Source organism: Bos indicus x Bos taurus, chromosome 8 (assembly GCF_003369695.1).
Source record: "Bos indicus x Bos taurus breed Angus x Brahman F1 hybrid chromosome 8, Bos_hybrid_MaternalHap_v2.0, whole genome shotgun sequence".
Lineage (NCBI taxonomy): Eukaryota > Metazoa > Chordata > Mammalia > Artiodactyla > Bovidae > Bos > Bos indicus x Bos taurus.
The window spans coordinates 62416875-62430949 of record NC_040083.1 but is presented as its reverse complement, the minus strand read 5'-3'; the positions used below and the strand labels follow the sequence as shown (position 1 = coordinate 62430949).

At 40.7% G+C, this 14075-nt stretch overlaps 1 protein-coding gene across 3 annotated transcripts in view; it reads right to left on the bottom strand.

Moving 5' to 3' along the window:
• Positions 1–14075, bottom strand: part of TDRD7 (tudor domain containing 7) — a 103624-nt gene continuing 89549 nt past the window's right edge. For 2 of the 3 annotated variants that reach the window (XM_027549710.1, XM_027549711.1), the window contains exons 12-16: positions 13339–13473; positions 10873–10983; positions 8201–8703; positions 3720–3880; positions 1–1694 (exon numbers count right to left, since the gene is read on the bottom strand). In XM_027549710.1, the coding sequence (XP_027405511.1) occupies positions 1474–1694; positions 3720–3880; positions 8201–8703; positions 10873–10983; positions 13339–13473 (1131 nt within the window). In that variant the 3' untranslated portion in view covers positions 1–1473. The remainder of the gene's footprint in view (positions 1695–3719; positions 3881–8200; positions 8704–10872; positions 10984–13338; positions 13474–14075) is intronic. The other variant, XM_027549709.1, reaches the window with a different exon arrangement.

The window sequence follows — 14075 nt, the reverse complement described above, 5'->3', positions numbered from 1 at the left end:
TCTGAATTTTGAATCACTTTAATTATAAATACTAAATGTAAATTTTAAAAAGCTAGAAAGATAATTTCAACACATTTTACTTGAAAAATTTAAAACATCTGGTACTTTCTTTCTGTTCTTACCTTTCCTAGATGTTCACAAATAAAAATAAGCAAATGACTTTAAGAATTTTTATCTCTGGCCCTGAAATCCACTCAATATTTCTAATTATTTAAGCATATCTTCACACAGAGGTCAACTAGCCTAAACTTAGTATATGTTCAAAATCATAATTTTAAGCTTCCCAGTCAAACTGAGCTCACCATCCTAGAATTCATAAGAGCCACTTGGGTGCATCTTTTTCCAACTCACATTGTTACCTGGAACTCAACAACAGTAGGAATATTTATAACACGGGGGTCATCAGATACTACAAATCAAGGCTCACTGCCCCCATCCCCACACATACCCAGCAGAACCAGTTGTCAAATATTTACCAGGATATGACTGGACAGATGGCTAAGATACCTCCTTCCCTCCCTCCCTCCCTCAAGGTGCTCACAATCTATTTGGAGTGATTGGTGCAGACAACTATTGATATGGTAGGAAGCTCAGTGAGGTCTGGGCACTATGAGAGGCGGAGTTGGAAGTACAATGCAGTAGGAGGGGAATCGGGGAGTGGAACCAGATAAGCCTGGGAAGTCAGGGAGGATACCGACAGACAAGAATGGTGGAGACAAAATGAGCTGCAGGCTGAGGGAAGACAGCAAGAGTGGTCTGGAGGGGAGGAAGACTTGCTTTAGAACATCAGCAGTTCTGGATGAGCACGCATGGGGTTTGGGAACCAGATGAAGGTTCAGTGTGACTGGTGCAGGGAGAAGCAGTGGACAGTGCGGTTGGGCAGGGAGATGGTTCTCAGTCCACACTCTCTGGGCAATGAGAAGTTACTCGAGATTTGGGGTGATCTGGGGTGAGGGATGTGCTGGTTTGCCTGGGCTGTTCCTCCAGCAGCACCACCAGTAGTAATGCTGATGTGCTGAAGACTTGGGAGAGACTTCACATGGTGTGGTGACCACCTGCTTTGGGACCCACCACTAGACTAAGGCAGGGTTAAATCATGAAATTCTCAAGCTAACTTGAGAAGAACTGAGCACAACAAGGAAGAAAACATGAACAGGAAAGGGAAAGGGGTCTTTAAGATCATAAAGCCGAGAAATTATAAGATAATCAGTTTTTGTATTGATAAACATTTTAATTCTAATATTATAGTAGTAATTCAAGTGCAATTCTCTTTGAAAGTCAACTCTGTTAAGACAAAACTTGTTAAATATCTTTCATCAAACATAAGCTTAAAAAAAAAAAATAAGCATATTCTTTTCAACTTCCCACAGCAGTCAAAGCCATGTAGCAGAGGTAATTTTTTTTTAAAAGCCTACTACATTTTTGTTATTGCTAAAAAATCTGAATTAGTTGTCAAGGTCTCAGAATCAGTGATTAATTGACCTTTGAAAGCTCTACCAGATACTCTGACATAAAATCATGAATCCAGATATCTGTGTCTGGCAACGATGTGTCCACTAAATAGACCACTACTTTCCGGTCCCAAGGGTTAGTGTTTTCTATAACTGTCTGCACCAGTGCCACCAGAGGTTTCTTCTCCACATGATTTCGAAACACCATCGAAGCCTCCTCAGACCACTGGTTACACTTCACTCCTAAGAGAAAGACAAGGATTCAAAGATCAATGAAGGGTCAAATGAGCCTTTCTTTGATCTGTTGTAATGGAAAACTATTTAGTCAGTTGCAAAGTAGCTTAAGCATACCAGGTTAGACTTGCCCAACTGAAAACAGAGATGCCAAGCAATCTCCAAATAGTCTTGCTTACAGTTTTTCTATTCTGAATGGGGTTACTCCTGTAAACCTTCAATTACAGACACAAATTTCATTCGAATGTTATAAAATGAAGTTATAATAAAGGCTGCCCATTTTCCTAAAGTATATGTAGATAACAGACTGATGATGAGAAAAATATCAATATCAATGACATTTCTCTTAGTCACATATTTTTTTCTGATGAACCAGATAGAGTAAAAAAAAAAAAAAGAAGAAGAAGAATCAATACACTTCCAGTGTTTAAAGTCACATACATCATCATGGTAAAAGCACTGGAATCAAAGTCTAGAAATTCAGTTACTATTCCCAGCCCTTCCTCTATGAAATGGTATGATCTTGGGGAAACCAGGTAATCCTTCAGGCCTCAGTTTACTTCTCACAAAATAAAGTGGTTGGACCAGATGAATTTAAAATCTCATGCATATCTATTAATAAATCCTCATAACTTTTAAACTTGAGAGCTCAAGTTAGAGAATTCTGAATTAGGTTTTAAAACAAAACTGAGACAAGAATTATGTATTTTTCAAGAAATACTATTAAGCTAATAAAAATTAAGTTCACTTATACTAGATTAGATAAACTATAAATTATGCCCCATAGTGATGAAGGTATGGGAGTTTCATATATAATTTTAAAGACCTATCAATGAGTGGGCTAAACTCTTGGATTATTAAGAACTTCTGATGAGGGAAGCCTAGAATAGTCTGTAAACTATTGCTTCAGTGATGGTAACAGAGCCTAAACCTCCCAGCATGGTTCGAATTCAGCTACAAGAAGTGGCTGTAAAGTCCCCTGCACAAGGAACACCAGTGACTGTGACCATGAAGCCAGGGGTGGGGATGATGGCGCCGTGCACCCCTCACTCACAGGGACACCTTCACTGGGAGGTTTGACTGTCATGTTTAACAACAGGGGTTGACAGCAAAACCTGAACATTAAAAAGGGAAAATGAAAAATGTAACCATTCATTATTTAGAACTTTGAGTTCAGAGCAGATCAATGGTAGCCATGCCATGCATAAGATGCCAGTTTTGGTTCACATCTGCCTACCATGAGAGTTTCCTTTGAAGTCTAGGAGGAGACAAAGAAACTGGCAAATAAGAACATCTCTATCTATCTATCCCTATCTCTTTAATAAAAGCTGTCAATAAGAATTTATACACACAATTGCTCTCATTTCTGAGATCAAGTTAGTTCTGCCACTACTAAGTATATGGGGTGAGTGAGGGGCAAAGAATGACGGTGGCACATGTGGTCATAACTCCCCCATATCCCAGCACAGCAGGACACACAGCCCAGATGCTTGGAGATGTCAGCACCCCTCAGCCCTCTGGATCTCCACACCCTCTGCTAATGCTGCCAGCTGTCTGGGTAGAGCTTCAGCTAAGCACCCATGTTAACTAGGTAGAGGGCACATGGAGGGGCCACCGACACTTGCACTGCTTTCACAGAAGATAAAAAGAAGCACCACTCTATGCCTATTAGTTTAGCTCCTCAGATTTTATGACAGTCAAGGGGCTGGTGTGAGCGTGCTAAAATCACACACTTCTGTGCTGTTAGTTGCAATGCAAATGTTGGCCATGAAAATGGTCATATTCTACAAGCCAGGAATGTTTCATAATTGTGAAAGTCCACTTTGTAAATGCATTATAATTTATGCAATAAATTATGAAATATTAATCATGCAATGTTCTCCTCCTGTTGGTTGTTTCATTGTTTCCATTTGTTTACTTTGGCTAGTATATGTAGCTGTGGGCTTTTTCTTAACACTACGATAAAAGCATAAACAACCCAAATGTTCAACAATACACTGGAAAACAATGACATTCAGACTCCCCAGAACTTACCTGCTAATTGAGCAGTGACCGCTTGGAACGGCAGCTTGCGGAACATGTCCGCCAGGGGCTGCACTTTTCTCATGTTGACTAATTCATGCTTGCCATAGTCCAGCTCGTACACGGACACCAGGCCATTGGTCAGGATTCCTTTTAAAAGCACCCTGTGCCACCTAGATGTGCATTGGATTAAAAGAGAAGAAAAACAAAGTCAACACTTGCTTTAACCGCAACATTTTTTTTTATAAAAAGAAAAATTAATATAAATGTCATTCATCAAAATATAAAACTGTATTGTTATAGAAGAAGAGGAAAGCAAGCCAGCTGGCTGAGGACATGCAAGAGAAACAAACAAACAAACAAACACAGAAGACTGTGTGGGGCAGGGTGGAGCAGTGAGGTGGCTACTGTGCAGCTGGAAAGTAGAGTGTGGAGGGATGGAAGAGACAGTCAGACTGGGAAGCCAGGCTGGGAAAAGAGGACAAGAAGTTTTGAACACTGATTGATTGTTTTAATTTTGCCAAGTAAGGAATTACAAACCTGAGATAACATGAAACACAAAGTTTAATCCACCACCTAAAATAAAGAACCTATAAAGGACAGGAGAGCACAGCGTGTGTGGGGGTGGGGGGAGAGAGGAAGAAGAGTATGATTTCAGACCTCAAGTTCAAGATGTGAGAAAGAAATTCACATGAATATATGCTCCTCCTCTGGACCTACATCATCTCAATCAAAATGAGAAAAACCTAGACTTCAAAGTTTAGGTATGAAGGACCATTTTAAAGTCCTATATCTTGATCACATGATTAAAGAGTATTATTATACTAAGAAAAGGATGACTGTCGATAATGCCTAAAATGAAAGTGTCTCTGCTCCCGAAAGGTGTGGGTCAGACTCTGCCTTGGGCAGCAGACCCAGCCACCCCCTGAAACAAGATCATCAGCCACAAGCCCAGTGGAACAGCAGCCTCATCACTGCACCGCACGCTGGGCTGGGGCTGGCTGGAGCAGCCGATTCTCCAGCCAGGGCACACTGGGCAAAAACAGGTACAGGAACCCACACAGAGATGCTGTAGCACCAACGCCAGTAAGAAAGCTAGAGACTGACTTCAAACATTCTATGTGATTGAGTTTCTGGGACGAACTCCAGAAGCCTTCAGATCAGCCCAAAGTGCAGCAAGCAATAATCCGTGAACCACAGAGACCACAGGGACACAAAAAGGTATCATAAAAAGTACATGAGCTTTGGGGGCCAAACAGACCTGAGCTGGTGTCCCATCTGGGCCATTTTCCCATCATGTCACTCTGGGCTCTTCATTTAACCTCTCTGTGCCTCAGTCACCTCATGCGTAATGTTTAGTTTTAATTTACTTGCAGAAATAATACATTTTAAGTACCTAAGACATTCACTTGGCATATAACAGGCACTTGGCAAATGGTAGCTATTATCATAAGTATTATTCAAATGAAGATAAGCTGTGCAAATAAGACTTAGATTAATCTGAAGAGAGATTTCCATTTGTGGAAATGCCAGTTTGGTGCAGGCTGCTAATTTGTGTAAGTATAAAAGGAGATGAAATCATTTGGCTTCCACCAATATCACTGTCTTTAAACCGTACCAGGGAAATGACTGACAGTGGTCTGTGCTTTCAGTCTATAAAAAAGAGGTACAGAGCAGTGAGGAGAGACCATCAGAAAACCCTACATGTTGCTTTTCTATTTAGCTTTCAACTTTTAAAACTAACAGCTTAAATAAGGCTTCAGTTTTGACTACATTACCAATTTTAGTACAAGACTGCAAGTGGATCACCTGGAGAGTTTACTTAAAACAGATTCTGGGGTTCCACTGTCAGAGATTCTGACTCAGCAGTCCAGGGGTGAGGAAGGGGAGCCTGCACTTTAATAAGTTGCCTAGGTTATTCCTCTATTGTGGTAACTGTGGAAACCACTGTAATCAAAAGTATACGTGAAATTCCTAAGTCTTAACTTGCCAGACCTGAGAGCAAAGTTTAGTAAATAGTCCTGGGTTGTAAGCAAGATACAAGCTCTAAGCACTTTAAATGGATTCAGTTTATAAAGTTTCAAAAAATATTAGACAATCTCTTCCTATAGATAAGGCATCCCTTGGTTATCTAAGACAAGTTAACTGATCTAACCCAAGAGTCCTGACTCAGAAGAGCTGTCAGACCCATGGAGGTGTCGGGGTGGAGTCTGAAGTCCTGAATACAGTCTCCAGTGTTTGGGTTCTCTTCACAGGACCCTTCCCTCCAATGGGACCTACCCACCGCTAGTCACCATTAATCTGCTCCTCAGATAACAGTGAGCATCAATTTGGCTTTAACTGTGATTAAATTATCCAACAGCAATTCTGAAGGGTAAATTTATACTATGTTCCTGTATTGAAACCCATTTATGCTTATGACTGTAAATAACATGACATAGTAAAAATATTTTTTTAAAGATGAAAAGCTGTGACATATAACTTGAATGCTTTTCAGAATGAGACTATTATACTTTTCACTTTTGAGTTAAAAAATTTTTTTCCTCCCACAAAAATAACAAAATTCTATAAATGCCTATGGTTAAGGTATTTATTGTAAGAATGAATGAAAGTACTTTCTAGAAAAAATAAGTAGTTGATCTTTTAAACTGAGTTTAGGGGTATGTGCCTGTGTGTATGCTGGGTCAGGAAGGGTAGGGAGAGAGACAGTTCTTTGTGTGGATCCAAAAGTGCAAACATGAGAAAACAGACTGAAAGTGTTAAACAAAGCCTCACTGTCCAATGGCTAAGAAAGAAAGTGAAGTTGCTCAGTCGTGTCCGACTCTTTGGGACCCCATGGACTGCAGCCTACCAGGCTCCTCCGTCCATGGGATTTTCCAGGCAAGGATACTGGGATGGGTTCCCATTTCCTTCTCCAGGAGATCTTTCTGACCCAGGGACTGAACCCGGGTCTCCCACTTTGTAGGTAGACCCTTTACCGTCTGAGCCACCAGGGAAATACAACAGCTAAAGAGCAGTGAAGTATGCATTGTTGTACCTTATAAACGGAGAAGGCACTGGCACCCCACTCCAGTACTCTTGCCTGGAAAATCCCATGGACGGAGGAGTCTAGTAGGCTGCAGTCTATGGGGTCGCTAAGAGTCGTGTCACTTTCCCTTTTCCCTTTCATGCATTGGAGTAGGAAATGGCAACCCACTCCAGTGTTCTTGCCTGGAGAATCCCAGGGACGGAGGAGCCTGGTGGGCTGCCGTCTGTGGGGTCGCACAGAGTCGGATACGACTGAATCGACTTAGCAGCAGCAGCAGCAGCAGCAGTACCTTATAAAGGTGGCAAAAGCTCTCTAGGAAGCAAACAACTGCCTATATCAGAAATCCTGTAATCTTTAAACAAGTGATTTCTCTTCTAGGAATCTATCCCATAAATAATCAGAGAGTTGAAGATTTCAGTTCAACATTATTTACAACAGTGAAAAGTCTGGGAGGAAAAAAAAACCTATAAAAAAGAAAATGGTACGTAAATTGTGATTTCTCTTTATGATAGAATATTTAGCCATTAAAAATGTTTATGAAGAAATGATATCACATGAAAAACGGTTCACAGAATTATATTAAAGTGAAAAAAGTAGGTATGAAATTACATATGCTGCTAAGTCGCTTCAGTCGTGTCCGACTCTGAGCGACCCCATAGACGGCAGCCCACCAGGCTCCCCCGTCCCTGGGATTCTCCAGGCAAGAACACTGGAGTGGGTTGCCATTTCCTTCTCCAATGCCTGAAAGTGAAAAGTGAAAGTGAAGTCGCTCAGTCCTGTCTGACTCTTCACGACCCCATGGACTGCAGCCTACTAGGCTCCTCCATCCATGGGATTTCCCAGGCAAGAGTACTGGAGTGGGGTGCCATTGCCTTCTCCGAAATTATATATAGTAACATACTAATTGTAGAAATATGTATACGAGAAAAACCTAGAAGAAATACATAAGTAGTTTAACGGGTTATGTTGGTTGGCTGACCTTGTTTTCTTATACTTTTTTGGATTTTCTAAATTTTCTCCAGTAAGTATCTTATTTTTAAGATTTAAAAGTCATCCATAAAAAACATTATTTCCTAAATAATAAATATGAATACTAAATATTTTTTCTCACAGTAAAGTAGAAAAAATGTTTAAACCTTCACTTCTGATATAATTAGGCTTTAACAGGAATATGGTTATTAGATTTTCAGCTAAACGACATCATTTTAAATATTAGAAAATCACATAATTCACTGGTCTCATTTCACATTCAGAATTCCCATTTGTGTAGTTCCAAATGGCACTCCAGTATCCTTGTCTGGAAAATCCCATGGAGTGAGGAGCCTGGTGGGCTGCAGTCCACGGGATCCCAAAGAGTCAGGCACGAATGGGAGACTAACACAAGTCCCCCTGCAGGGATTAAGGACTCTTGGTATTATTCTACAGATTTTTCTTAGGAGGAGAATAAAAGGCTCTAAGGACCTACTTATTTTCCACTTTGGCAGCATACACTTGGTCTTTCTCCACTGCCACATGGCGCTCCTCAGACACACTGTAATACAGAATCATCTCTTCCATCAGAACTTCCAGCTTGTGTATCTCCTGCCATGGCTGGATGACAAAGTAGCCAGGGTGACAGGCCACAGGCACGTACACATCCATGTGTTCCCCTGGCTTGGATAAGTGGACAGGAGGTGGCAGTTCCTTTGTAAAGAAAGAGCTGGGGTGGTTGACCACAGACTTCTTGAGGACATCTGTGAGGCTCTTTCTGAAAGTCTCTCCAGTGTTGCCCAAAATGGGGGTGTTCGCACTTTTGGTGTTGGGGGAGCTGGCTCCACTGGATATGGCACTCAGAAACACATCCTTCTGATGTTTCCATAAGTCTGCGTTTGTAATCTGGCGATTGATACTTCGGTGAGGATCGGGGAAGTTCTTGGGGGTGAATAAATAAATATGTGCAATACCTCTGGTTTCATCCACTTTTGTAACCTTTGGAAAACACAAAACACCAATTTAAGAAATCCAAGTTCATGCTGGATTCCTAGAGGTCATTATGTTAACTTTAAATATTAAAAAACAGTATTCTGCAAAAAACCCAACTTGCTAAAAATCAGTTTATTTAAGGTCAGATGAGTTGTCTACCACAGATGGAGCAAAGAATAAGCTCGTAGGTCCAAGCAGTCTAGAAACCAGTAACACCTTGTAGAAATGGAAAATTTACTAACCTCTAAAAACTGAAAATACCTATGACTTGCTAAAGGTTTGAGTCTGATTACCATGACTAATTTTTTTAAAATTAATGATACGTTAAAACACTCCAAGTAGAAGGAATATCATGATGAATCCCCATGTGCTCATCATCCAACTTCAACAATAAAAACAATAAAAATAGCAAAACATCCTATAAGCACTCTGCTTAGTGCTGGTGCACCTCAGACAGGAAGGGGAAGGAAAAAGCTTTGCCTTTCACCATATCTTTTGGGACCCTGGGTCCAAATTCCTTATTTGGTCCTAATATCTGTTCTCACCCCTCTTCTTCTTCCCTAGTTACATAAGAGGAGAGGGGCCTTGGGAGAAAAAGAGGAAGAAAGCTCCATTGAATAGGCCAAAATTAGTCACCATTTTGCACCTTTTGCCCAGGAGACCTCCGACGACCTGTCTACATTCTTCTGTTGGCAGTGGGAGAGTCTGTACAGAAGCCCCACATGCTGGTACCTGGGACTAGGCTGCTGGGTGCCCCCAAGGGCTGGGTGTCTGTTAATTCTTCTCACCAGCTCCTCTGGTTTATCTTAGGAACAACAAAAATGAGATACTTCTATCTTTTATCAAACTGGGCTAAGAAATTTAAGGCAGGAACACAAACGTGAAGACAAGGAAACACCAACATGGCAATCCTTCTAAAGTCATTTACTTTAAAAGTTTTCCTCGTAGCAAGAGGAGTCAGTTTAAATTCATCCTTTTGAGGGTTTATGAAGTACTGACTGTTAATTCATTTTGATATTAGTGGTACAGAAACACTATTTCAAACATCAACCTCTAAAAATGTTTTTATTGACCAATACCCTGGCTTTAGGAGCTGAAAATTTAGCTGAGAAAACAATATTTGTGTGGCAACTGAAGAATACAAAATGGTACATAACTGTGTGACTGTACATGATAAGCCCTAGAGGAGAATGAAGACAGGAAAATCAGTGTGGGCTAGAATAACTGAGAGATCTTCATGAAGAAATTTCTCAAGGACATTTCACTGTTAACTGTTACATGCTTATATAAAATTATAACACTATTTACATTAGTTAAAATAGAGAAATACTATCTTACATTTCTTTTTTTTAATGTTACATTTCTATTCTTGGAAATATGAGCAGTGTTTTTGATATACAGACTGAAGAGTGTGAAAAAGAAACACAATAGTGAAAGAAAGAAAGCAGTTTATATAAGTTTTAGGAAAAGAGACAGAAAACCAAGATTATAAGCAAAATTTGTTTATAATTCATTTTACTTTAGGGAAAAAAAGACATACAGGACTTACTTAAATGGGCTTTAGAAACATTTATCAAGAAATATATGGTCCAGGGCTTCCCTGGTGGTCCGATTAAGAACCCACCTTGCAATGCAAGGGACATCAGTTCGATCCCTGGTCTGGGAAGACCCCACATGCTGTGGAGCAACTAAGTTCACGTGCCACAACTCCTGCGCCAGCACACTAGAGTGCTTGCTCCACAACAAGGAAGTAGCCCCTGCTCTCCTCCACTACAGAAAAGCTCGTGCGGCACGAAGATGCAACACAGCCAAAAAAATAAACACAAATAAATAAATCTTAAAGAAAAAAAAAGAGAGAGATATGTGGTCCTTTGTTGGGTACTTAATTCCTTATCATGGAGCAAATTAAGAGCTGAAAACTATCTGCTACTTTATTAATAATCAAAAAATTATATAAAAGGTTTAAACATAATACTGCAGATACAGGATAAATTCTTAAATAAAAATTAAACCATGAAATGTGTCAGAGCTACACATGTAATCAATCTCCTAACTACAAAAGTGTGTCAGATGTGAAAGCATCAGTTTACAGAAAGATAAAATTCTTTCACAAAAACCAAATGAGTCCTTTTGGCTGACAAGCTCCCGTTTATCAAGACCATTAAGATAACTAACCTTAATGCTACAGTCTGAGCAATTCAAAACAGAATCTCTTAGCCAAAGCACAGCATCAGGGGTCCACATGCCAATAGATTGTGGAAGATCTGCTAAACAGCACTTGATAGCCTGAAAATAAAACACAATGGAAAAGAGGGCACACCATCTTAAAATAGGTACTTAAGAGTAACGTCAATATTATTTTCATACAAGTCAAATGTTTCCAAGATAGAAAGCAAGCAACAGCTAATAGTGACAATCACAGCTCTTGGGCTGGAGTGTCTGTGTTCCTATTTATATTACTACCATTATCTTTATTCCTATGAGCCAGGGTTATAAAGGCATGGTACGGACTTCTCACCCTACAATACAATACTACAATACTGGCAGGCTAGTGTTGCCATCTGATTTTACAGACGGTGAAACAGACTGACATACTAACCTGTGTAAGTAAGGTCACAAAGTCATGAAGACAAGATTAGGACTTACATTGAAGTCTTCCCTCTAAGTCCAACTTAAAAAAAAAAATGAAGTGTCATTTGGAGGAAACCTGACTCACTGTAGAACTCTTTGTGGAGATTTACTGTTGAATGAAGCATTTCTAGAGTACCCCAGGCACTTGTGCTCACTTTTTTGAAAGAGGGCTTCCCTTGTGGCTCAGCTGGTAAAGAATCCACCTGCAATGTGGGAGACCTAGGTTCTATCCCTGGGTTGGGAAGATTCCCCTGGAGAAGGGAAAAGCTACCCACTTCAGTATTCTGGCCTGGAGAATTCCACGGACCCATAGGGACACAAAGAGTCAGACACGACTGAGCCACTTTCACTTTTGAAGGAGGTTGTTATGAGAATTAAGCAGGCTAAGAAAAACTGAAACCCACTGATACCTAAAAGCCTCATTTTCCCTGATGCTTTCTACCTCCCACCATCACTGCACAAGCTTCTGGAGAATGTCTACCTCAGGGAGGAAAAGATAACCCCAGGGACTCCCTCCAGTCTCATGGGAGCCTTTGAATTGATGGAGGCCATTTTGTGAAGAATACTTCCAGGATTCTTACATTCCTCCTTTCCTCTCTGAGCCCCACCCTCACTGTCACACCTCTCTTCACCCTTGAGGGCCCCCAGTCTCCCACTGTGCCCCTTGGATGAGGCTCCTTTCTGCGTGGGAAGGTCACTGAGAGCAGATGCTACCTGGTGGGCATGGGGGAGTGAGGCAGGCCGGCTGAGGCCTGGGCACTGGAGAGCTCACTCTCTCCCCTACAGAGAATGGCACTCCCAAGCTCCCTTAGAGAGCTGTCCTATAAAAGGGAGTGCTCAGTAGAGTCACATTTTCTAGATTCAGAAGATAGAAGCAAACGACTAACTCACATTTTAAAACACTATACGAGCCAACAGCTCAGATCCAATATTCATGGGTCAGCCGTGGCCAAAGGCCATCTGTTTGCTACTCTCAACCTCTTAGGGAGATGCTGTTAGCCAGAGGCTTGGCCTAGCTGGTTATAAGGGTTCTCCCAACTTCACAATTATCAAATAACAAATCCCGTAAGGTTAATAGAACAAATTATAGTGGCTTTTACCAAGAAGGTACACTTTGTATAACCTTCAGACACTCAGAAGCAGTAGGACAGACCCCCTTCCCCTCCAGCCCCGGGAACCTTTTCTAGGTAAGGCTGGCCCTGGATGGGTGTTCTAACAAGGGGTACAGAGGCCAAAGGTGTTCAAACTTCTTATCATCTGGATTTCTATCAAAAGAGGAATGATAGACTACGGTTAATCTTTTCACTGAAACCTATGGAAGTGAACTGAAGGAAGCTCAGTAATGTCCGACTCTTTGTGACCCTGTGGACTATACAGTTCATGGAATTCTCCAGGCCAGAATACTTCTCCAGGGAATCTTCCCAACCCAGTGATAAAACCCAGGTCTCCTGCATTGCAGGCGGATTCTTTCCCAGTAGAGCCACAAGGGAAACCCAAGAATACTGGAGTGAGTAGCCTATCCCTTTTCCAGTGGATCTTCCCAACCCAGGAATCAAACCAGGGTCTCCTGCATTGCAGGTGGATTCTTTATCAACTGAGCTATCAGGCAAGCCCTCTAAATCTATGCAGGAAAGATTAAATATAAACATATCCAAGACAGATTACTTAATTAAGAACTCTGGAAGTAAATATTGACATATAATATCCTGAAACTGTAGAAGCCAGCACAGTCATCTAATTATTAAAATAGAATCTCTAACTGGACAATATAGCCTGATGACTCGACATGCTTGAAAAAACATTTATCAAACAACATTCTCTAAGTCTGACTGCCCTTCCTGTTTAAGCAAAATTTTACATCTGAAACCCAGTCAGCCACTCCACATTTGGATCATTTCCAGTTTTGCTGTAAGCTCAATCATTATCAAAACCTGAGAGAGCATCTCACAATGTGATTATGAATGCGTTCAAATTCCCTCCAGTTAGTCTCCCAGGCTGGACATACAGTACCTGAGGTGGCACTGAGATCATTTCTTGGAGAAACCGTGGGGGGATTTCCCTGAGCTCGGACACTTTCACAGACGTCACAGTGCCAGCATCCAGGAACTGAACGTCAAGGGCCCGGCTGCTGTGCACATTTGTGATCTGTGAAGAGACAAGTGTTGGCTGATTTATTAGCATATCCAACAGGCCAAAATAGTTCTGTTCAATTTCATTCCATACAACTCTAAAATGCATTATAATAAACAACAAAGACTATATGCTGGTTAAATTTTCTCTTATTTTAAAATGTACTTGTTTCCCAAATAGATATTCTTTTACAGTAGAATTGACATCTTGCTGTTAATTCATAAATATAGTAATAATTACCATGTTTGCAACTCTAGGACACTACTGATTATAAAACAATTTGGTGTGTATCATTATATGTTGTTGAGTATAAGATTCAGTTCTCCAAAATATTAGCAAATGAGGGAGAGAAAAACTATTGTGTCTCAGTAATCAGGAAATTAATAGAATTCAGAGACAGAATTTCACTTGTAGTAAGTAAATACTATATATTTTTAAAACATATTTTGCTATTTTGTTGCCTAGTCAGAAAGCCCAATGATAATGTGTATCATTTGGCCTAACTAAAAATTGGAACTAAGAAAGTCAGGTCTCCCACGTTGCAGGTGGATTCTTTACCATCTAGCCACTAGGGAAGTCCCAGAATACTGCAGTGGGTAGCCTATCCTTTCTCCAGG